Below are 26,667 nucleotides of genomic sequence, written 5' to 3' on the forward strand. Positions count from 1 at the left end.
CTTTCCCTGCGGACCAGGGAGCACACAGACTGCATTCAGGCTAAGGGGTACAGGGGGGTCCCCGTCTCTGCACACCTGGTTATACACGGTAAGTCACACGGACCCCAGCCACCACAAGAGGTGAAGCTCCAGCACATCTCCAGGTTGTGTGTCACTCTTCCACAGGACTCCAAGACATATTATCAGAACTCCAAACAATCCAAAAAGGGGATTAGAAATAGTCCCTTTTTAAAAGGAGAAATCAGGACTTCCCTGGTGGCGCAGTGGTTAGGAATCCGCCTGCCGATGCAGGGGACATAGGTTCGAGCCCTGGTCCGGGAAGATCCCACAGGCCGCAGAGCAACTAAGCCCGTGCGCCACAACTAGTGAGCCTGCGCTCTAGAGCCCATGAGCCACAACTACTGAAGCCCGCGCGCCTACAGCCCGTGCTCCGCAACAAGAAAGGCCACCGCAATGAGAAGCCCGCGCACTGCAACGAAGACCCAACACAGCCAAAAAGAAATAAATTTATTTAAAAAAAAGAAAAAGGAGGAATCAAAGTAGCCACAGTCCGCACTGCACAAAACTGAAAGCATTTGTGTTGACAACCTCCTTTGCATAGCATCCTCCCCCAGAGCAACAACCACCGGGCTACCTACGATGGAAATCTCTCTCCAGAGGGGCTACAATCAGATAAAAAAAGAAGGTAAGACTGCTGAACAAGTTTTCTAAACAGTCTACAGGTAGCAAACGGCAGAAAAACATAGCTATGTTTTTCAATCCAAATGTCAGTGCGTTCAGGATCAGAAAGGAAGAAAGGAGATGGCAGAATATCACAGTTAGGGTCTTCAAGGATCACCCTGAAGTTACCAGACCTCCTCAGGCTATTTTCTTGTCAGATTCTGGGAATGTCTCTCAGTCAGCCAGTACTTCCAGAGTACCCTGGTACAGCCCCTAGTGATGGCAGAGAATACAGATGGATATTTTCCATCTGAACAGTGCTGGTGAAATTCTAGCCCTGCCCTCTGCTCTGCCCATTTGACATGTATATAGATGTTTACTAGGTCACTCAAACTTATTTCATCCAAAACAAAACTCGTCATTTTCTCCTCTTTAACCTAGCCCCTCCTCTGAAGACTGATGAGTCTCGCCCATCTCCTTAAATGGCATTACCCTCCCGGTGGTTCAAGCCAAACAGCACAGTGTCTCCTTTCATTCCTCCCACATCTTCACTTCCTACCACCTTCTAGAGCAGGTCCTAATTGTTCCAGCTTCAAAAGATTTCTTGAATTTATCATTTCACTCCAGTTCCAGTCTAGTTTGAGCCTAGATTACTACAACAGCCTCGAGTTAAGTTTCCTTTCATTTCCTATGTCCATTTTAAAGAAAGCAATGGTGTACTCTAGATAAAGCATCAACAAATCACGGCAATAGTCTGTTTTCAATCCTTCAACGAGTTTCCTATTTACTTCTCACCCTCTACAAGGTCAACACAATCTGATCATAACAGATAGAAGACTAGCCCTCCTGTCATAAACTATGTTAAAATTAGACAAAAATGCATAAAGCAACTGGAAAACAAGCAGCACAGGAGTATGATCCTTGAGAGAAGAGAAACTAACAAGGTTATGGTCCGGACTTGCTATCCAATATGTGATGCAGGGAGAGGAAGACCAAACAGAAAACAGCAGTCCCGCAGAGCTCAGAAGACAGATCAGTGGGTAAGAGTCCCAAAGACAGGAGAAATGTGCAGAGCAGAATGACACAGAGGAAGAAGCCAGCCAGAAAAGCAGCAGTGTCTGATCTGACAGGGGTCCCCTGGAGTCTTTGACCAAATACTAAGCCTGCATGTACAGGGAAAGACTCCACAGTGTCAAACAACAACTACCAGAGAGCTATGAGTTGAGCAACTACCTGAACTCACATGGGGCTGGGAAGAATTCAAGCTCCAAAGAGCCAGAGTGGAGAGAACATCAGAGGCACTCAGCAGAGACACCAGAAAGGCCACGTCTTAGGAGTAGAGACAGTCTAGCCCTGGAGGGAAGGCTACCTAGACTAGAGCCAACAGAGTGTAAAAGCAAGTCTCGTTAAGGATCGAGTTAATCCACAATTAACCCCTGCAAGATAAAACACTTCATTAAGACAGTAAAATGCAGAACACATTAATCCAGGACAAAATCTGAACACATTAGTTCAGGCCATAATCACCTCTCACCTGCATTAAAACAACAAACTCATCAGTTACCCCCCAGCCTCCAGTCTGTCCACACTGAATCTACTCCCTACACTGTAAACAGGTGATTAATTGGGCACACAGATATTAGGGAAATTTCCAAATGCTTTACAGTGAAACTATTACAATTTCATTTTAAACTCTAGCAAGCTTATCAGCGATATATAAGGAAAGAAATCCATTTGAATAAAAAAAAATCCTCCTCTGCTAAGGAACTAGGGTGCACTTTAAACCATTCGCAGGCATAAAGCTTTCCTGTTAAGAGCTTGTAAAACCTATCAGTCCTAACAGATCTCCATTCAAAGGCCTGCGCATTAAAGCTCATCATGAACACCTCCTGCAGTCAGTGGGCTGACCAACTCCCCTTTCCCAGAGAGCACATCGAGCCTCTGACTCCTGCACCGTTAATAAAGGGAGAGGACTCTGGGAATAAAAAAGAATGTACCATTCAGACAAGTGTAAGAAGTCGAATGTCCTAGTGCTTGCTTTATTTCGCTCTTTTTAGCCTGAAAATTTTCACTCTACACAAATTAAAGAAAGCCCAGAGATTCATACAGGTAGAATTATCTGGATCTTGTTATACTGTCAACTGTGGTACACGGTAGAAAATGTGTTCAGTTCCTCTCACTGATTTAATAAAGAATAATGACTAGAGAAAGAAAACAAACAAGTTAGGAACAAAATTTCTCCGTTGTTAGTAGTTTCTTTCTTTTTAAAAGGAAGTCAACATTTACTTACACAACTGAGAGAAAGGAGCATTTGTGACTGAAAAGTAGTACTTAATGTCTGAAATTTCTTTCTTTCAAGTTTCAGGTTTTAGCCTCCAGCACCCTTGGTTCAAGGGTAGACGTCCCTTCAGCAGATTTCAATCCTCCACACAAGTTCTGGGTTTACTGTACTCCACACGGAGAAGTGAAGAAGGAACCCTCACTACTCCTCCTGTACCTCAACTCCAACGTTGTCAGACAGCACTGCATTTTGACCCTTCACCATCTCAAGTAACAGCATGCTTCTGAGAAAACATACCTTCCTGTCAAAATGGAAATGAGGTACAAATGACACAACAACAAAAAAAAAAGATGAGGAAGGATAACCTGAATCAGTAAGTTATGCGATGCAACTGTTCACACTTTCCAAAATCACTAGGAAAGGGAAAACTAACTAGGGATCTTTTTTCTTTTTTAATTCTTCCTACTCTTTGTCCAAGGTTTCTATTTTTTTTCTATATATGTTTATTTCTCTTTTCTTCCCTCTAACCTCCTCTGCTCTTACCTGACAACTGCCAAAGATACAGATGGGCATTCCTCAGACATGTTAGAGCCAAAATTCCTAGCCTAGAACCTAGTTAAAGAATAGGGCTTTTTTTTTTTTTTTAAAAACATCTTTATTGGAGTATAATTGCTTTACAATGGTGTGTTAGTTTCTGCTTTATAACAAAGTGAATCAGCTATACATATACATATATCCCCATATCTGACACCTTTTTTTTTTTTTAACATCTTTATTGGAGTATAATTGCTTTACAATGGTGTTAGTTTCTGCTTTATAACAAAGTGAATCAGTTATACATATACATATGTTCCCATATCTCTTCCCTCTTGCATCTCCCTCCCTCCCACCCTCCCTATCCCACCTCTCTAGGTGGTCACAAAGCACCGAGCTGATCTCCCTGTGCTATGCGGCTGCTTCCCACTAGCTATCTATTTTACGTTTGGTAGTGTATATATGTCCATGCCACTCTCTCACTTTGTCACAGCTTACCCTTCCCCCTCCCCATATCCTCAAGTCCATTCTCTAGTAGGTCTGTGTCTTTATTCCCGTCTTGCCCCTAGGTTCCTCATGACTTTTTTTTTTTTTCTTAGATTCCATATATATGTGTTAGCATACTGTATTTGTTTTTCTCTTTCTGACTTACTTCACTCTGTATGACAGACTCTAGGTCCATCCACCTCACTACAGATAACTCAATTTCATTTCTTTTTATGGCTGAGTAATATTCCACTGTATATATGTGCCACATCTTCTTTAGCCATTCATCTGTTGATGGACACTTAGGTTACTTCCATGTCCTGGCTATTGTAAATAGAGCTGCAATGAACATTTTGGTACATGACTCTTTTTGAATTATGGTTTCCTCAGGGTATATGCCCAGTAGTGGGATTGCTGGGTTGTATGGTAGTTCTATTTTTAGTTTTTTAAGGAACCTCCATACTGTGCTCCATAGTGGCTGTATCAATTTACATTCCCACCAACAGTGCAAGAGGGTTCCCTTTTCTCCACACCCTCTCCAGCATTTATTGTTGTAGATTTTTTGATGATGGCCATTCTGACTGGTGTGAGATGATATCTCATTGTAGTTTTGATTTGCATTTCTCTAATGATTAATGATGTTGAGCATTCTTTCATGTGTTTGTTGGCAATCTGTATATCTTCTTTGGAGAAATGTCTATTTAGGTCTTCTGCCCATTTTTGGATTGGGTTGTTTGTTTTTTTGATATTGAGCTGCATGAGCTGCTTGTAAATTCTGGAGTTTAATCCTTTGTCAGTTGCTTCATTTGCAAATATTTTCTCCCATTCTGAGGGTTGTCTTTTCATCTTGTTTATGGTTTCCTTTGCTGTGCAAAAGCTTTGAACTTTCATTAGGTCCCATTAGTTTGTGTTTTTATTTCCATTTCTCTAGGAGGTGGGTCAAAAAGGATCTTGCTGTGATTTATGTCATAGAGTGTTCTGCCTCTGTTTTCCTCTAAGAGTTTGATAGTGTCTGGCCTTACATTTAGGTCTTTAATCCATTTTGAGTTTATTTTTGTGTATGGTGTCAGGCAGTGTTCTAATTTCATTCTTTTACATGTACCTGTCCAGTTTTCCCAGCACCACTTATTGAAGAGGCTGTCTTTTCTCCACTGTATATTCTTGCCTCCTTTATCAAAGATAAGGTGACCATATGTGCGTGGGTTTATCTCTGGGCTTTCTATCCTGTTCCATTGATCTATATCTCTGTTTCTGTGCCAGTACCATACTGTCTTGATTACTGTAGCTTTGTAGTATTGTCTGAAGTCAGGGAGCCTGATTCCTCCAGCTCCATTTTTCGTTCTCAAGATTGCTTTGGCTATTCGGGGTCTTTTGTGTTTCCATACAAATTGTGAAATTTTTTGTTCTAGTTCTGTGAAAAATGCCAGTGGTAGTTTGACAGGGATTGCATTGAATCCGTAGATTAAGAGTAGGGCTTTTAAACCGCAAACACTGCTGCAAATCTTAACATGAGAGCATTTGCACTAAACAAGGTTTGTTGACTAAAATATTATAGAGACCAAAATTAACATACGTGTAAATGTTTTAAAACAAATTAGTATTTTAATTTCTGTTTTTTTTTTTTTTTTTTGGCCATGTCGTGCATCATGCGGATCTTAGTTCCCCGACCAGGAATCGAACCCGTGGCCCCTGCAGTGGAAGCACGGAATCCAAACGACTGGACCGCCAGGGAATTCCCAACAAATTATTTTATTCATCACAATAGGATCTACATTTCAAAAAAACAGGAGCACGTATAGAACTGAAATATTTATTCAGCCTATAGACAATGCTTGGTATGCATATGGATAGCCGATCCAAAAATTCCATAGCCAATTCAGGTATGTTCTGCCAACAGACTGAGAACCAAACTTTGGTGTATCACAGAATCACCTGTAAAGCCTGTTAAAACTCCATACGCCTGGCCCCAGGCACTAACCACGTCTTGACTGTAGTTCAGTATGTGTCCAACAGATGTCTTCACGCTTCTATCCATCAAAGGAAAGGCACTCCAGTAAACAATACAAAATCTAACAGTAAGTCACGTAACAATGTAATTTCAGTACAAACAGAAAATACAATGCTTAATTTAATTTTTGTTTTTCTTCTTTGGCTTTTATTTGGGGGAATTATTTACCTGCTATCTACAGAGTCATGTTCATAAACAAAATGGAAAACTAATCACAAATGTTCCTGGATATGAGTGCCATTTTTTTTTTATTTTTATGAGTGCCATTTTAATGTTACTGTATTTCATCAAATCTAAGATGCCACTGATTGTAAGGTAAACCACTGTTTAATGTGCTGGAAAGAAAAGAAGGAAATGCCTCCAAATAAACCATGACCCAAGCTTCTATCATTCAGAATTTTTATTTTATACTGATTGCAAGACCCTTTTTTACTTATTTAACCATAAAGTTTAATCATATATCATTTTGAACTGTTTTATAACTTTCTCCATACCAATAACTGTTTCAATGCTGGTTCACAGCATAATATTACTGAAGACATACTGAACAACAGCTAAAGTTAACATGAGAAATAGCAACAATACTCACAACATTGACTAAAATGAGCAGCTGTTAACTGTTTGTGAGTACACAGGCAAACAAATCAAGCAGGACTGTGGCCTTGCTGACAGAGATTTTAAGATGCCATCAAGGATAAGACTTATTAACTCAATTTCATACTGTTGAGATGGGAAAAACTATGAGTCTTGGAATTGATGAAAGCCCGCTTTTTTAAAAGATGGACAATAATCCAATAATAATAAAATCTATGGATATCCCAGTGTTGCCAGCTCTCAATTCTTTCTGCCTTTCTTGACACACTAGTGATATAATGCACAATAGCCATTTCAAGTCACCACTCACCCAACCTAGAGTTGTTAAGTTCTTTATTAGACTTCCTTGTTCACTCGTAATTCTCCCTCCCCCATTTATTCTCAACACAGCCAGAGTAGATTTTAAAAGCTAAACTAGATCACTCCCTTGATTAAACACTGGTGCAGTTTTCTCTTGCACTTTGAATAAAATTGTTGCATTACCTGCAGGGATCCTGAAGGCAAGTGCTTTGTCTCCTAGAGGGCATGGATTTTTGTTTTGTTCACTGCTACTATATTTCCTTGTGCTCTGCACATGGGTTAGTGCCCAATAAATATCTGATGAATGCAATCAATGACTCTGGCCCTGGCTACCTCTTCAACCTCTCATCTCATGCCTGTTTTCCCCTTAGACAATATGCTTTTGTCCTCTAGTCTCCTTGCTGTCTCCTGAAAACTTCTCATCCGGCCTTTGAAACTGTTAACCTTCTTCATGAAATGATTTTACCCAAATGCTCAGCAAGACTCTTTCAACTTTCTTCAGATCTCCCTTAAAGGGCACCTCCTCAAAGATGCTTACCCTGTTTATCCCCTCTCCCAACATAATTAGACTCAACTAATTTATTTCCTCTCATAATTATGTTTATTGTCTCTCACCAGATTTTTAAGTTCTAGGAGGGCACAGACCATGTGTTCTGACATGGAAAATGTATACCCAGCGTGTATCCCAGGGTCACATACATTCTAGAAGCTCAATGGATGTTTGTTGAGTAATGAGCAAAGAAAGGCTGTGCCGAGTGCCTCTAGCACCTTGTCACTCTGGAAACGAAACAGTCAAGCCACATGTTACAAAGCTTTACTCCAAATTACCATTTTAGCTTCTGTTACCTGTATTTTCTAACATACACAAATTTAATTGTTTAAGCCTCTTGCTATAGCAATAAAAGATTCTTTCCTGTCTCAAGATTGTATTAAAACCTTTTTCTTACATTCTCTTCTAGTGTTGTTATTTTTTAACAAGTAGCTCTTTATTTCATCTAGAACTTAATTTGATGTAACTATGTACTGTTTTCCAAATAGATGGCGATTATTCCCAAACATGTATCATATGCTTAAAACTATATTATTTCTGGGTTCTATTCTGTCTCATCAATCTAGCTATCTATTACTGTGCCAGTACCACAGATTTTAATATCACTGGGTTTAAAACACATATATCGGGGCTTCCCTGGTGGCGCAGTGGTTGAGAATCTGCCTGCCAATGCAGGGGACACGGGTTCGAGCCCTGGTCTGGGAAGATCCCACATGCTGCGGAGCAACTGAGCCCGTGAGCCACAATTACTGAGCCTGCGCGTCTGGAGCCTGTGCTCCGCAACAAGAGAGGCCGCGATGATGAGAGGCCCGCGCACCGCGATGAAGAGTGGCCCCTACTTGCCGCAAATGGAGAAAGCCCTCGCACAGAAACGAGGACACAACACAGCCAAAAATAAATAAATAAATAAATGAAAACTAGTAAATTGGCCACATAAGATCTTAAAAAAAAAAACAAAACACATATATCATGAGCTGCTTAAACAAGTGTTCCCGCACTGTTCTTCTTGCAAAGAAACTGCAACATCATTTGGGCACGCGTCAAGAATATTCCTATTGGGATTACACTAAATTCACAGAGTTGGGGGAAAGCAGCATCTTTATATTAATGTTCCCATCTACATTGTAATGAAAATTTAGCCCTATCCTTTCCATTGTCGTTACTGATATTATTTATTCCATTTTCCTTATCTAACAGCACTGCCTAACACTTCCAGAATAATGTAAATACTGATGAACAGTATCTTTGCCGCTCCCTAACTTTAATGGATGCGTCTTAGTATACGTCAGAGTAAGCGCAATTCTGGCTACTAGTTTAAAATATGTTTATAATACATATTTACTGAGTTTTATTTAAATCATGCTATAAAGGTATCATTCCATCCTTATTTTTAGTTCATTTGGTTTAGTTTTCAAAGTGTCTAACATTTTATCTAACGTCTTTGAGATAGCTATCAAACACTACGAGGTTATCTTTTCCTTTCACCTATTACAAATTATAACTGTGAATGACATATTGAGCCATTCTGGATTCCTAGAATAAACTCCTTTTGGTCAGAATATTATCCTTTTATCATAATGCTGATTTTATCTGCCAATATCTTATTTATAACTTCTATACCTAAACTCATAAGAAAAACTGGTTTGGGGTTTTAGTTTGTTTTCTAACCTTCGTTAGGTTTTAGTATCCAGTGGTCACACTGGAGAAAAAAGAATTGGAAAAGCTATCCTTCTTTCTGTAAGCTCCAGGCTTAAACTTCTTTCCCTACATTTCAACTTATTCAACCAACATTTCTTGAGTACCCACTGTGCATTTGTTAAGACACTGACAAGATAAAATTTCATATATATATATATACACATCCTTGGTGGAAAAAATTAAGTGCACAATGAAGAAACACACATGGAAGTATACTATAATATTACTGGCTCATCTACATATATGTATAGAGCTGCACAAGGAAGACTTCACAGAAGAACTGCAATTTGCGCTAAGTCTTGAAGGCAAGTAGGAGACAAAGAAAGGAGAACCAGCATTCTAAACATGTGTTCATGAAGCAATCACTTCTACTTGCTCTTAAATAATTTTAATCCATAGGACTGTGTTTCCTGTAAGATGACGCTACATTACTAATGGCAACTGGAATTGTGTATTGATACAACTAACAAGGCCTATATTTCTTTCCACATTATGTTCAGAAGTGGGACTTAATATTTGTAGAGCTTGTTACTTCAAAATTAGTCTTAAATTCATGTTTTTTCCTACTACTTGTTCAAATTCACCATATTGCTGGTTGTCCTCTGCCAGAATAACACTGTGGCTTTCCATAATCCTTAACTATTCACTATTTATTAACTCCAAAACTCAAAAATAAATGGGCACAGGTTGAAATATTCAGAACAGAAGGAGTAGAAACGTAACATTCAAAGTTCATCACGATGCTGGTAGGGTTTTCATGCTGCATGCTATCTGAGATGATTACACCTTCTCTTACAATGTTCTATGGCCAGGCTCCAGGTTACCTCATTAAAATATAAACTCTTGAAAGTAAAATGAAAGAAACTCAGGATGGTGCCTACAACACAGTAGTTGATAGAAAATTTTCTAAAACAATACAGTCCAGTAATTTGAAGATTGTAACGCACATAGCTGCAGATTAACCGTAAAAATACAGTATATGCTTCTGGGAGGATAAACTGGTCCAATCACTCTGGGAGACAAGACTGATATTCAGAGTTTTGAAAACGTACACACCCTGAGCAAATTCATTTCTGGAAATTTACACTAAAGAAAAAAATTAATGTACAGGGATATATGGTTAGGGATATTCAGTGCAGCACAGTTTTATAATAATGAAAAATTAACAGTAGTCTAAATGTTCAACAGTAAGAAATATAAATAAATGCAGCAGAACATTATAAATTCAACTGAAATTACAAAACTCTACATGTACTGACAAAGAAAGATGTTCAAGACAAATTATTAAGAAAAGCGGGTAACATTACCTGCATTATGCATCGCTGCACTACCTAATACAGTAGCCACTACCTACACAGAGATACTTAAATTTAAATCTGATTAATTAAATTTAATTTTAAATTAGTTATATTTAAATGAAATTTAAATTTCAGTTCGTCAGTCACACGAACCACATTTCAACTGCTCAACAGTCACACGCAGCCAGTGGCTACCATATTGCAGAGAGCAGATACAGACCGTCGCCATCATCAGGGGAGTCGCTGTTTTGCTGCTTTTAACCGCCTTCCTCACCCTTCATTTAAAAAGGGATTATTCAGACTCGCACTAAAATAGTTCTGAGATTTTTTTTCCCCCTATCCAAATGTGAAAATTATCTGAAGACTCTGACCTCATATAGAGAAGTAGAGCTGTCATTTTTTTTTAATTCAATGTAAGATGAATTCTTCACTTAAGCTTTCTTAAAATGAAGCATTACATAGAAAAGTGAAAAATTATCAGTAGACACAGTGGTCAGCTAAAGTCTGAGTTTCCTCTCTAAAAATAAGTGACAGCATACCTCTGTATCATTCCCTCTAGCTGTGCCTCCAGGGCAGCAAATAATTTTTATCACGGATCTTTTACAGCAAGGCAACAGTTTCCATGGAAACCACAGGGCAAACATCCATTACTGCTGCCTAGGACTTTATAAGCACACCGAAACCGAGGGAATCGCTTACTTTCAATTATTAATATTTTAAAATTGAGCAGTAGTCAGCTACTTTAATTCTGGTTTTGTTGTGTGTGTCTCTATGAACAAATCAATAGATGAGGAACAAATCAAGAAAATTCTGTGCCCCTCTAGCAACAAAATGAGTCTACAGAAATCAGGAGGGGGGGAAAAAAACCCCAGAAAGGTATTAAACCAGTATACATGCCAGCCAATGTCATCTCATACAAGACAGCAAATCAGAACAGAAATCAGTGCAGAACTTAGGTAAGAAAGAAGAAATTCCCTTGCACTAGCTCAGGAGAGCATATAAAATTATCTAGGTTAAAATGCTGACTACTCAGGAAAAAAAGACAGTCATAACAACTGAGAAAGTGGCCACTCACCTCTCTCAACAGAGTGTTCTCTTTTTCCTTCTGCTCCAAAAGGCTTTTGAGGTGGTGGACATGCATCTCTGCCTCTGCCAGTCTCCTTGTTCTCTCATGGTCCTCCTCAGTAGCCTTAGCAGAAAGCCCCTTGCTCTGCAACATCTCCAGAAGCTTCTTGTGGATTCGTCCCGAGCGTTCAGGGTTTGCTTCTGAGTCTCAATCCGCAGCTCCATCTCCTCCAGAGTCTTTCGAAGGAGGAACAGCTCCTTGGCCTGCCGCTCATGCTCAGTGTGCAGCCTCTGAAAGTTCTCCTCCGTCAGCTCTGCCACGCAAGGCTCACCAGTCCTACTGTTACTATCCTGTTCAAACAGCTGGTTCAGGTCCCTCTGGATCCGCAATTCATCCTGGAGAGCCTGGACTGTCATTTGCATGTGCTGGTATAAAGACAAAAAAGAAAACCCAAATGAGCTTTCCTCCTCAAGTAGCAGAAACAAAGCAGACTACGGGGAATGAGAAAGCAGCTACCACAGCTCTCAGAACCCTGCATTTAGCAAATGAGGATTCACATTATTCTGTTTTACACTGTCTTTAAAACTGATTGAGATAATCTGTAAAATGTCAGTAATTTAATTTGTGTTTATTACCAACAGGAAACAAGGTCAGTCTGGCAGCTCCTCACTTTGCTTGACTAAATAAAGACACTGTTCAAGATTAGCAGAAGGTATTACACGGAACTGAAGGTGAGGAGTGGGGAAAGGCAGGGGAAACCTATAGGAATACGGACACATCATACAAAAAATTTCACCAAAAAACACAAAGGATGGCAAAATACAAAATGACTTTTAAGTGCTTTACAATTAAGTTAGCACATTAAATAATAAACATATGAGTGCATGCCAGAATGTGCTTAGCACTCCTTATGTGTTAATTCATTTAATCCTCACTATAACACATGTACTATTATTTGAATTTTATTGATGATGACACCAGGCACACAGAGACTTAAATAACTCACCCCAAGATCACACAGTAAGTGACAGAGCTGGCATTCGAATTAAAGCAATTCTCGCAGTCCACTGAAGCTAGTACCCAAAGGTAATTAGATAACTTGAAGCTTTAAAAACAAAAAACAAAACACAAAAAACTGAGGCTGTGTGTGCTATTTATACAGAAGAAGATAACAATATAAGTGAGTAATTTGAGTAATTAAATGAAAATGTTAGTGCAGATAAGCTAGTAAAATGTTCCAGAGGGTATATCTTTAGCCCGTATCCCTAACGAAGGTATATGAACCTTTAATCTGAATGGATAAATTCTAGAACATTATACAGAGAACCTAAAAGGAAGTTACATCAAGAATCATGTTTTTAGAAATGAAGAAGCAACAATAGAAAATCACCCTTTGTATTCAAGGTATTCAAGGTCTGGCAGTGTGCCGCAGTGGAAGGAAACTAACCCACAATCAGAAGACAGGAGTTTTAGTTCCATCTCTCACACTAAAGAGCAACCTAATTTGGAACATATTGCCATCTTTCTGGGTTTCAGATTCCTCATATTTAAAGTGAGGCTATAAATGCCTGCACCATCTTTTCACAGAGCTAATAATATCATTGAAATCTTTGTGGCATATATGTTAAAACAGACATTGTTTAAAATTTTTGGCAAACTGCAAAACAGCAGTAAATATCTCAAGGAAACGATCTGGCAAGTGTACAAAGACGCTCACTGTTGTTTATACCAGCGACAAAATTAGAAACAACCTAAATGGATATTAATAGGTGATGAGTTAAGTAAATGAGAAATGTCCACCCAGTTTAATACTATGCATCAATTTTTTTAAATGTAGATTTATATTTACTGATAAAAACTACAGTTACAACATATTAAGAGTAAAAAAAGCAGATATATAATAGCAAGTATAGGATGACTGCGATTCTAATTTTTAAAAAGTATAAACATGCAGAGAAAAGTCTAAAAGGATGCAAACTATTACCAGTGTCTGGGTATGGGTAGATTTTACATTTTTCTTCATACTTTTTTGTACTATCTAAATCCCCTACAGTAAGCAAGTAATCAATAAAAAGGGACATTTTTACCTTTAAAAATAAGAGAAAAGACTTCAGAGATGCCTGCTTGGCTGTGTTCAATTTGCTACCACTTTGGTTAAAAGGGAGGGAACAATAAATATTTACTATTTACTATAAATAAAAAATATCATAAGAAATAAAAATACTTCTGTAATGTTACACAAGTAATAATTAATGGTTATTTGGGGGAACAGAGGAAGACAAGACGGGAGGAAGGGAGGAACGAACTGGAATCACTGGGGGACAACATGTAAGAAAACTTTATTATATTCCGCATAAAAATTTTTTTAACTGAGGTGTAACTGACATTGAAAAGTTTTTAATAATAGTTTTATTGAGACATAATTCAAACATGCCATAAAGTTCACCAGTTTAAAGTGTGTAAGTCAGCAGTTTTCAGCATATTAAAAGTTATACATTGATCACTACTATCTAATTCTAGAACACTGCCATCACCCCTTAAGAGAAATCCCATATACATCTGCAGTCACTTCCCAGCCACTTCCCATCTTTCTCTCCTCCTAACCCTCCCTCCTCTTGAATTTGAACTAAATGTATGTACTACCCACCCAAAAATTAAATTAAAAAAAATGCCTAATGATATTTTTCAGCCTCAAAAAGGAAAGAAATGCTGCCACACGCTGCCACATGGATGGACACTATGCCAAATGAAATAAGCCCGTCACAAAAGACAAATATTACACGAGTCCACTTACATGAGGTCCCTAGAGCAGTCTACCTCACAGAGACAGGAAGCACAAGAGTGGTTGCCAGGGGCTGGGGAGACGGGAGACGGGAGACAGGGAGTGACTGTTTGATGGGTGCAGAGATTCAGTTTTACAGGATGAAGAATTGTGGAGATGGATGGTGGTGATGGCTGCACAACAGTATGAATGTACCTTATGAACTGTACACCTGAAAATTGGTTAAGATGGTAAATTTAACATGGTGAATGTAAGCTGTATTTTACAACGATTTTAAACACTGGGGAAAAAATATGCCTGCCATAGAATTCCAACGTGTTGATATTAAATAATTTACTTATAACTATTGATAAATATTTAGTTTGGTTCTCATTTTCCACTATTATAACAGGCACCTTCACATGTGTATCTCTGCACATTTATCCAAATTTTTCCTGGAGATAAATTCTGAAAGGTGGAATTCCTGGATCAGAGGGTATGCAGTTATGATTTTAATACACACAACAAATTATCTCTAAAAGGGTCTGTACAGATTTAAACTTCCACCAAACGATGTCTGAGCACTTTCCTATACCTTTGACAACTGGGTATTTTCCTTCTTCTCTTTCTTTTTTGGGCTTTCCTTCGATTACCAGTAAGACTGAATATCTATTCACATATCTACAGACGCTTTGTATTCCTTCCTTTGTGACTCATCTGTTCTTGTTCTTTGCTCATTTTGTTTTGGGGACATTTAACCTTTCTCCTAATCCACTTTAAGATCTTTTTATATTTGGAAAACCACCTTTTGCCTGCTGTGCATGTTACAAATATATTTCCAAATCTGTCATTTTTCTTTTAACATAGTTTATGGCAACTTAAATACAGAATTTTTTTAGTGCAAAGATAAGAACCTCTTCTTTTACAGTTTCTGGTTTTGGTATTATGCTTAGCAAGTAGTGAACTTTCAATTATGGCAGTCTTCAAACTCTCGAAAAGCACTGGCTTTTTCTTACGAAAAATAAATTTACAATAAAATTATCAGGTATTTGAATTCATGAATATGATTCTTTAAATAAATTTAACTACCCGCATCATGCTGTAAAGATTCTCAACAGTTGTTGGAGTTCAAAATCCTTAATAAAAAGATGTGTCAAATTGCTAATTCTCTGAAGCCTATAATCAACCTCCAGTTTCATTCGTTACCTTTGGAAGTCAAAAAATCCAAATAAATTCTGAGCAAGTTTATCCCACAGGGAAATATCAGAAGTTAAATTCAACAATGAAACTGATTTCTAGGTACAACTGTCCCTCCTTTTCTGGACACTCATCACCAAATTCATTCAAATCAGGAGAAACAGATGTTGATGACAGCTAACAGTCTCACATACACTTTAGCACTTGTGATTATACTAGTATGGCAAGCACTGTTTTGGTGAAGAAAGGAAATACAACGACTAATGTGCCCTGCTTCTTCAGCTCTGCTTCTTCAGCTCTGCTTGCACCCATTTTACTAGAATACAGAATTAAAATGATGCTCTGACTGGTAGCCGAGAAGGCTACACAGCAATTTTCTCCATTGAAATGGGAATCAGCACCCCTTCTTTAGGCTACATTCAAGCTAGATTCACTTTACTAAAATTCCTGCCAACTCCCCTGGGAGAAGAAAGAAGCAGCAGGCAATAAGCCAGGCTGCTCTTTCTCTAGCACATTCATACTGAAGATAAAGGGAGAATATCTGCACATATCACAGACATTTACCATGACCGACCAAAAACACATGCTGAATTTAGCAGGACAATCTCAGTTGTCAGATATTAGGAAAATTTCTATTTGGGAATTCTGCTCATGACACTCTCCAAAATGATCTCACACTTCTCACATGCCAAATTGTACACCAACACTCACTAGTCTACTTCTGCTCACTCTAACACTCAGCTTGAGCTGGAAGACTGGAAGAATAACTGCTTAAAATTTAGTCCAAGGATTGTACTAAAATTACACCAAGCTGTATCTCAATGAAATGGTAGGATGTTGTGAACAATAGTAATGAAAATTCTTAAATCTCTGATAGGGTTTATGATCATTTTTTAGAAAAATACATCTCAAAAACAACAAAACATCACAACAATGCTTCATATATTTTAGACAAATATCAGAAGCTCTTCTGAGGCAAAACTTCCATTAGTTTCTCTGAACAAGAGAACGCTTTGATCCAGTTTATCCTGATTTCTAAAATGACAGAACCAAGGAGTCTAGAGCTATTTTTAGTTACAGAAAAAGAATATTATGGATACATGAAAACGGTCATCATCACAAACATTATACTGTATCCCAGAGAGTTCAATGCACTATTTGTCAAGATAACCATTAGAAAAAATACCAGTACTGCATCCTATTATGTTAAATTAAGAACGATTTTTTTTCTGAAACATGTAAATACATACATTGAGGAAACTTTATCAATGCAAGATGCAAAAGAGTTTATAATAATTCTTACTAACATCACCCAAGTCGATCCTCAGGCTCTGTGATGTTCTGATTTGTGCTGTACCGTATGTGTCCCTAAGAAGAGCACTTACCAGCCCAATCTGCAATTTATTTCTTTGTATCTGTCTTCAAGAAAAACTTTCTAGAACTTGGGACTTTCATCTTGTTACTCTAGGGCACGGCACAGTGTTTGGTATAGTAAGTGATCAATAAATTTTTGATGAAAGATTGACAAAAACAAATTTTCACGCATTATTTTGAAAGTAAATGGCTACTGGATAGTAGATGCAAATCAAGTCCCTGGAAAATTATATCTTTCCCCTATAACAGAGAGAATTACTCTTATTCTGTAACAATTAGTTCCTTACCAGCTAACACACAAAAAATTCTATCTCAAATACAAACTGGCCAAAATACTAAATGCAATCCTAATTTTTAAAAAAATGTTAATTATACACTCTGGATTTATTTGTGTTTGATCTGAAGTGAAGAGAAGCATTTTCAAATAATTAACTGTCAACAAGAATCTTTTATACTTTTAATACTATACAACATACACCAAAAGTGTAGGATAGAGTTCTTATCCAAAAACAGAGCTTACAAAGTGGTAAAACTTAATAACTATATATACACACTCACACACCAGCACTATACCTTATTATAACTTTTAAATTAAGAATATTCAAGAACGAGAAATGGGACACATAAAAGCACTTATTATATATGCAACATACTCGAATGAAGTTCAGATTCTATAAGATCACTATGATTTGGATTCATGAATCTTTAATATGAAAAGAAAGTATTCTAATTTCTATCATTTTAGAAGAAACTCAAAGTTTTTTAATGAGTCTGAACCTCCAAGACTGAGACAAAGCAAGAGCCTCTAGGTAGTTCATTTCGTCTGATCATTAGTCTAGTATTCTTTCCGTTGATTCTTTCAGTTGCTGACAAGGATTTATTTTCTGTGCAGCAAAGCACACTGTAAACTCTCAAATATTAAACCAAAACCAAGTTCTCAGACTGATCTAAATAAACACCAGCAAGAGACATACTACAATGCAAGAAACAACCATAGCAGAATTCAAATGGATAGATTAAATTGTTTAAATGAATGCTACTTTGAGCTTATTCTCCTCTAAAAAAGATGTCAGAGTCAAGAAAATGAACAAGCAATTATTCCAGATTCCTAGCAGCTACTCTCTGCTACTGAATCCAGGAGAGAAAAAAGAACATCTGACTTTATGCCAGCATAACCCAGAGGAGAAATTAAAGAATAAACAAAAATACTATCAAAATGGGGAAGTCCCGAGGTCATAATACATTCTATTATTGTGTGCTCATCAAGACAACAACTCAAGTGACAATAAACTGATTTTAGTACAAGTTCTAGAAATTCCAAATAGCTTCCAGTTACCCAAACTCCCATACCATTTACTTACCCCTTAACCTCTACTTAAAGAGTATATGTATATGTATAACTGATTCACTTCGTTACAAAGCAGAAAACTAACACACCATTGTAAAGCAATTACACTCCAATAAAGATGTTAAATAAATAAATAAATAAATAAATAAAATATAAATAAAGAATATCCTCTACCCGTTCCCTCACTTTCACTCCCAGCTAAATCCTACCTGTCCTTTCATCCTTAGATCAGGCATTACCTCCTCTAGAAAGCCTGTCTGACTCTCAAACTGAACAAAAGGCAGAAATAGAGAGGAAGGAATGGGTGGAGGAAGAAAAGTACAGAAAGAAGAAAAGATAATATCCCAAACCAGATATTACAGTAGTAAAAATATCATCCTAAGCAATGTCAGGATTGAAGACGTCATTCCATTAAAAAATAACATCAAAATAAAAATTTTTTTAACCTTAAAAGTAAAATCAACCAGCAGAGGGATCCTATAGTAACCATTTCCATAGTGTTTAACTTGAGAATGCTCAGTACTAAGAAAGCAAAGGCAGAATTAAATACAAGGGACCATAAAGGTACTGTTCAGTCTAGCAGCATTTTAAGTATCAACCTCACTTCTTTCTTCATGCTCTACAACCCAAAAGTTTCAAGCACCTGCAACAGACGTCGATGAGGTTAACAAAATTCCCAGATTTAGTCCCTGAAATACTAGTATATAAATCAAGAAGAAGGGTGAAGAAAGAAGGGTAAAGAAAGAAGAGTTAAGCGATACCTATCAGCTGTGAACATGTTAAGAGCTAACCCTGGCAATGCTACAACTGGGAGTGGATTCAGCTGAATAAACACACACCGGAGGCAGCAGCTTGACTGTGAGGTGGCGGGGGGGGGGGGGGGGGGGGGGGGGGGGGGGGGGGGGGGGGCGGTCCCTGCTGGCATAAAGCTAACGGGCTAATGCCTGTGTCCCACAGAGCTATGTCAACACTGAAGTCACTGTGTGCCCAAAGCTTTCCAGAAGCTATAGAATTCCTTTTTCCTTTCTTCCCCCTCCTTTTCCTCCAGAGAAAGAGTAGAGGCAAGGAAGACTGATATTGAGGGAGAGTACAAAGAGATCATGACCTTACAATCTTACAGAAAAGCACTCCTGTACACTGCCATTGTTTAAGATGCTTTCACACACACTATCACTAAACTGTGTTAAACTGAAATGAAGCCCATCAAAATTATTTACATAAATAATTCTGTCTTGGGGAGAAAATAGCATAGAACATATACAAAGAACATCAGCTAACCAGAATAAACCAACCAAATTACTCACATTTTTTTTCAAGACTTACCTCTTTAATAATGGGCTTTCTTGTAAAAATCAAATCTACACTAGGCAACTGATAGACTACAACAGTCCACTGTTGTATTTTGTTCTAGAGATACTAAGATCAAGTGCAGTTAAGACAAGAGAAGGAAACCAAAGGTATAAGAATTAGAAAGCAAGAAAGTCATTATACAGAGATTGTAGGATGAAAACTCATAAGAAATTAGACAAAATATCTGTATAATTAAGAGTCCAGCAAGGGACTTCCCTGGTGGTCCAGTGGTTAAGAATCCACCTTCTAGGGCTTCCCTGGTGGCGCAGTGGTTGAGAATCTGCCTGCTAATGCAGGGGACACGGGTTCGAGCCCTGGTCTGGGAAGATCCCACATGCCGCGGAGCAACTAGGCCCGTGAGCCACAATTACTGAGCCTGCGCGTCTGGAGCCTGTGCTCCGCAACAAGAGAGGCCGCGATAGTGAGAGGTCCGCGCACCGCGATGAAGAGTGGCCCCCACTTGCCGCAACTAGAGAAAGCCCTCGCACAGAAACGAAGATCCAACACAGCCATAAATAAATAAATAAAATAAATAAATTTAAGAATCCACCTTCTAATGCAGAGGACGTGGGTTCTGCATCCCACATGCCACGGGGCAACTCAGCTCACGTGCCACAACTACAGAGCCCACCAGAGCCCACGCGCTCTGGAGCCCGCGCACCGCAACGAAAGATCCTACATGCCGCAAGGAATATCCCGCGTGCAGCAACTAAGACCTGACGCAGCCAAAAATAAAACAAATAAATAATTAAATATTTTTTAAAAAAAGAGTTTAGCAAGCCTGGCGCATATAAGATCAACATATAAAATTTAACTGCATTTCTCTACAAGGAACAAATCTTTAAAAAGTGTAATTAAAAAGAGAGAGAAAGAGAATCTTGATAAATAAAACTAAAGAAGCATCTGGGGATAAAATAACAATAAAAAGTCAAACTATTATGGAGAAAATCATAATTGTTTCAAAAGCAAAACACCAAGGTATAAATATTTTTTTTTGTATACAATCCCTTAATTTTTCCATGGCAACCATCAAATAAGGCATATCAAAGACTCTTTTGCACATGCTTCTGTAAAAATGTTAAGTAGATAAAAGAAATCTTCAAAAATTAATAAAATTTTTTTGAAAATCAATTTAGGTAGTAAACAGACAATACAAAAGATTGCTTCATGTTTTAACATCATGTTGAGAAGAAATAAAACCATATGGGATCTTCACGGGGTATTTAAAAGGAAAATACATTTGTTTTCTCGACTCTCACCAATTTTATCACATAAACTCCAATAAATACATGTGTTACCATTATTTTCATTCATCTCCTACATCCATATTTACTCATCGCGTTGTATTTTCAATTTGAATACTTAGGTCTATGACCACAAAATCTTTCACTTCACTTCAGCTGACTGCATACTTTTAGGGGAAAGTTAAACATGCACTTACCCTATGACCCAGCGATTCCACTCCTAGATACTTCCGCAAGAGAAATAAAAACATGGCCACAAACACATCTGTATAAAAATGTTTACAACCGCTTTATTCATAAGAGCCAAAACTGGAAACAACCCCATCAACAGGAGAATGGATAAATTAATTATGCAGTATCCATGCAATGAAAACTACTCAATATTAGGATGACTATGGATACATGCAACAACACGAATAAACTTTAAAAAAAATATATAGTACACTGAGCAAAAGAAGCCAAACACAACAGAGTACAGACTATATGGTTCCATGTATAGGAGGTTCTAGAGCAGGCAAAACTAATCTAAAGTGAAAGGAATTAGAACACTATCTATGTGTTCGGGGCAGGGAAAATACTGATTGGGAAGGAGCTCAAGGGAACTTTATGGGATGATGGAAATGTTCTATATCTTCGTAAGACTGCATTATACGACTACTGGCATTTGTCAAAACTCATGGAACTATGATACGGAAGATCCATGTATTTTGCTGTATGTAAACTATACTCCAACAAAAAATAAATATATTAAAAGAGAAAAAAGTAACAGACATAGGTCAGAAAAGGGAAAAGTAAATAAATATTCAAGAAAATTTCTTAACAAGTAGGAATGACTTCACTTAAAAGAAAGAAGGATAATTTAGTTGATTTTAAGAACACTTCCAGTCCCAGCATGTATTATGCTCTATCACCTAATTCAATTGTAACCCTGCATTCTTAAAAAGGTTAGAGAAGAAAGCAGAAGCTCGGGGCTACAGAGACTCATTCAAATATACAACAACGTATGGAAATCACCATCAACAATTTGCCTTATTTGTTTCAGATCTCTCTCTCTCTCTCCCCCACCCCTCACTGTTGCTTATTTAAAATTCACAGAAGTGATGTCATCTGTTCTTGATTCTCTTTGCAAATTGCTCATGTTACTCAACATAATGTGTCTGAGAATGTAAACTGGTATAGCCACTATAGGAAACAGTAATGGAGGTTCCTCAAAAACTTAAAAATAGAACTGCCATTAGATCCAGCAATTCCACTTCTGAGTTTTTATCCAAAGAAAACAAAAATAACTAACTCGAAAAGATATCCGCACCCCCATGTTCACTGCAGCATTATTTATAATACCCAAGATATAGAAACAACCTAAGTGTCCATCAATGGATGAATGGATAAAGAAAATGTGGTGTGTATATCTATACACATATGTGTATAGATATACACAATGGGATATTATTCAGCCATAAAAAAAAATAAAATCTTACCATTTCGGAGGGGGGGGCAGAACCACAAGCTCACAGGTAGATAACAGATTGGTGGTTGCCAGGGGTGGGGGACAGGGAGTGGGTGAAATGGGTAAAGGGAGTCAAAAGGTACAAACTTCCAGTTATAAAAATATATAAGTCCTGGGAATATAATGTACAGCATGGTGACTATAGTTAATAACACTGTATTACATATTTGAAAGTTGCTAAGAGACTAGATCTTAAAAGTTCTCATCCCAAGAAAAAAAAGTTCTTTGTAACTATGTGTGGTGATGGATGTTAACCAGACCCAGTGTGTTGATCATTTTGTAATGTATCCCAATAGCAAAATATTGAAACTAATATAATATGTCAACAATACTTCAATTTTTTAAAAACGTGTTTGAGATTTCTCCACACTGATATACATAACTCTAGCTCGTTCACATTTATGAACTGTATAATACAGGTTTCACAATTCCTTATCCAAAATTCTAAAATCCAAAGAGCTTTAAAAAGACTTAAATTTTTCTCCAAGCTTAATGGAAAAACCTGACTAAACTGCTATGAGGCTATTTACCATTTATTTATCCAATTTAATATGAATATTCCTAAGTTTTGCTACAGATTTAATATGTTTGATTACTGGGTATTGTCCAGATCCCAATGGGAGTATTACACAATATACAGTTTATGTACTGGATTACCTTTCAAAATCTGAAAAACATCTAAATTCCAACATACATGTGCCCTAAGTATTTTGGAGAAAGGGACTGTGTACTCATATTCCATTTTGTGAATAAATACCAACTTACCCACTCACCTACTTGAGGAACAGTTAGATGTTTTTCCACTTTTTTCACTGTTACGACAAGCACATGTACATCTACCTGTCTCCTTGTGCACATGTGCAAAAGTTTCTCTCAAGGAGACACACAGAAATGAAACTGCCAGGTAGTAGAGCGTGTCTTCAACCTTACTGGTCATTTAAATGTACCTTTTTCAATTTACTATAAACAAGATGCATGACACAGATGATAAAAGGGAGCAGATATCCAGCCTATAACTTTCATATCTACAGAACCATTAATCATATAACACTTTCCATTAATCATAAAACCACTTTCCTAGAAGGAAATTTTTGGTGGAAATGGATTGGGTTGTTACTTTAAAAAAAAAAAAAAAAAAAGAAAAGCTAAATGATTGTGCATTCAATTCCATCCATAAGGAATAAAGACAGTGTTTTCAAAGAAAGTTATTACTTATGAAGCTACTTTAATTAGCAGAGCCCAAGTATCGCTGTAAGGCTTGAGAATTTTTTTTAAAAAGCACAAATTCTATCCATAGGATCTTTTCTCTCTGAAAGAAGGAATGAGAGAAGAAACAGAAAAGATTGGAAAGAATCCTAATTTCTCTCCGCTCACCCTACTTCCTAAAATGGCATCTTTCCCTGAGAATCCCCACAAAATACAACTACTTTAATCTCAGTACCAAAATTTTGATGTCAAAGATTCCTATAAAAATGATCTTAGAGATAAGGACACTGAAAATCTGAAAGCAACAATAATCAACAGTTTCAAGAATTTCCTTTCTATCCCTTTCATATTTATTGGAAAATAAATAAATAAGCAGGCTTCTTTTTTCTCTCAGGTATTTGAGAAACAAAAAAGTAACACAGGGATACCTGATTCATTACTAATGTTTAAAATATTTTTAAACTAAACTTATGAATTGGGATAGATGCTTATATAATTCTTTTTTTCTGACAGCTTTTAAGAACACATTCTTTGATCCCCGTATTATAAGGAAAATTGGCTTTTTAAATAAACCTACTTGCTTAACCCAAGGTATCTAAACAAAAACAAGAAAACTTAAATGAGAGGTTCACAAAGGAACATTTGATGACGTTAGTGGACCTAAAATATGTCATATTTCTTATACAGACTTAAGCAAAAGAAAATATGAATCCCAACGTACAGACAAGTGCCACAAAAACAAAAAACCTACAGGAACACAAGAACAGCACTTTATCCTAGGCGGAAAAACGAACCCCTAGCCTATTTCAATACCAGAAGAATGACAGATTCTGAGAGGGCTCCGGCTACCTTGGGAGTTCTCTCCATCAAGAACAAGAACTAGTAATTAACATGAAAGAGTCCATTTCAGACAATTCTACCCACAAAGGAGGCAGTGCTGTTGAAAAATAAACTTAACCAAACATTGGAGAACAGAAAAAAAATACTGAAGTATAATCCCTCACTGACGGAAGAAAGATCTTTAGTTAGTAGCAGGCATTAAGCTCCCTGACAGAGATACCATGGCAGGTGGCTATAATAAACATGGTCTGTCTCCATATGAAGGTAGATAAGACAGATAACGGTGGATAAGAGAGTCATTAATCCCAACAGCAACAAACATACACAATTATAACTGCAAACAGGGATAAAAGCTATAAATCCAAGGTAGTAAAAGATAAGAGAAGATTTGGGGGCTGGGTGAGATCTGAAGAATAAGTTAACGTCCATTAACTATTTAAAGACACAACACTTCTACTGTGAGGAGAAGACTACTTAGGTGAAGACCCTCAAGAAGGAGGGGGCACAGCACATTTGAGGGATTAAGGAGACTGGGCACCAAGGAAGTGTGACAAGAGTTTTGGACTTTAATAAGGGCAACAGGAAGCCCTGAAAAAGTTTTGAGCAGAGTATGATCATCTCTACCATCATCACTAACAGTGATGCCGGGCACATACTACCACATTTAATTCTTAGAACAAGTACATGAGGTAAGAATTATATAACCATTTTACAGATGAGGAAACTAAGGTTTGGAAAGACTTAGCAGCCTGCCAAGCTCACATAACTAGTGAGTGGTGGAGCCAGGATTCAAACATCACATGGGCACTTTCAAAAGCTCAGACTGGCTGCAATGAGGCTGCATATCAGGGGGAAACAGAAAGACTGGGGAAAATTGGGAGACCACTGCAATAATGTCAGCCAACAGCGACATGACCAGACTATGACAGTGGCTGTGGGGTGGGAAAATGGATGGCTTACAGAAATACTTCAGAGAAAAAAGATCACCAGGATTTGACTGGCAGGGTGGGAAATGAGGGAATGAAGCAATTCAAGGAAAATTCTGAAGTTTCTGACTTAAACACCATGGACAAGTTGGTGGCACCATAAACAAAAATGGGAAAAAATAAGGAAGGACCAGAATTGAGGGGAAATCTTGAGCTGAATGTAATGTGCTTTTGAGATGCTGAGAAAAGGTTTGAGGGAGCAACTGGGCATGTGGGTCTGGAGCTTAGAGGAATGATATGAGCTAAAGATGTTAAGTGTGGAAGCTCTGATACACAGATGTTAACTGAGGCCAAGGTAGTGAATGAGCCTCCCTAGGAAAAGAAAAGACAGCAAGAGGAGATAGTCATAGGACTGATTCAACATTACATGGCAGGCAGAGGGTAAGAGGCAGGCAAAGGAGACAAGAGGAGCAGTCAGAGAAGTCGGCAGAAATCAGGAAAACTGTGTCACAGAAACTGAAAGAAGTTGATAAGGACCCTTTCTCTAAGGGGAGAACACAGACCAAGAAAGATCTGGCTCTGGGTTCAATTCCTGGTTCCATCAGGATGACTTCAGTGAAGTTAACTAAATACTCTGAGCCTTAATTTATTAATCTATACTATGAACATTATGAAACTGAATCTACAGGGTTATTATAATAATTAGCAGTAAGACAGAACACCTATCACACTGTAAATTATCAATAAATGGCAGTTACTGTTGTTGCTCCTGTTTGTAAAATCAAAAGGTTTGGTTAGTGGCTTATTGAACCCAGCCCTGGGAAGCCCTAGGGGTTCTAAAGAACATCTTCAGGGAATGCCTGGCAGGGCCACACTGGGGCATCTGGGCTCCCCAGTCCTGTCTCAATCAGAACAGCTTTGCCTTCTTTTTCATTTTACTTCTTAAAATAAGTTTTAGGCACTTGCCTGGTGGCACCGTGGTTGGGAATCCACCTGCCAATGCAGGGGACACGGGTTCGAGCCCTGGTCCGGGAAGATCCCACATGCCGCAGAGCAACTAAGCCCGTGCACCACAACTACTGAGCCTGCGCTCTAGATCCTGGCTCCACAACAAGAAAGGCCACCGCAATGAGAAGCCTGCGCCCCACGCCGCTCGCCGCAACTAGGGAAAGCCTGTGTGCAGCAATGAAGACCCAACACAGCCAAAAAATAAATTAGTTAATTAATAAATAATAAGTTTTATTTTCATATCTGAATAATAGTCATTTGAAAAAGGGGTCTGCAGCTTAAAGTGTTTTTCAAAAAGCAATGACTGGATCATCTCAATAGTCCCTTCAATTCATTTGGATTACAGCTTGTAATTCTATTTTTTTTCTTTTTTTGAATTTTTGAAGTTTATTTTATTTATTTTTTTATACAGCAGGTTCTTATTAGTTATC

The 26,667-nt window shown here is 37.8% G+C and overlaps 1 protein-coding gene and 1 long non-coding RNA gene across 3 annotated transcripts in view; one reads left to right on the forward strand and one right to left on the reverse strand.

The window, feature by feature from the left end:
• LOC103007546 (ELKS/Rab6-interacting/CAST family member 1-like) overlaps positions 1-26,667 on the reverse strand; it is a 231,571-nt gene that overhangs the window by 143,205 nt on the left and 61,699 nt on the right. Inside the window, 2 exon segments of the mRNA XM_057539332.1 lie at positions 11,485-11,645; positions 11,648-11,900. Coding sequence (XP_057395315.1) covers positions 11,485-11,645; positions 11,648-11,900 — 414 coding nt within the window.
• Positions 589-7,816, forward strand: LOC130706659 (uncharacterized). 2 transcript variants are annotated; one of them, XR_009006830.1, is made up of 3 exons: positions 589-1,700; positions 3,020-3,314; positions 5,621-7,816. It is a non-coding gene; the product is annotated as an uncharacterized LOC130706659 (long non-coding RNA). The 2 variants fall into 2 exon arrangements; XR_009006829.1 differs by lacking the exon at positions 589-1,700 and having other exon boundaries at positions 2,943-3,314.

The sequence above is a fragment of the Balaenoptera acutorostrata genome, unplaced genomic scaffold (genome assembly GCF_949987535.1).
Source record: "Balaenoptera acutorostrata unplaced genomic scaffold, mBalAcu1.1 scaffold_371, whole genome shotgun sequence".
NCBI classification, from domain to species: domain Eukaryota; kingdom Metazoa; phylum Chordata; class Mammalia; order Artiodactyla; family Balaenopteridae; genus Balaenoptera; species Balaenoptera acutorostrata.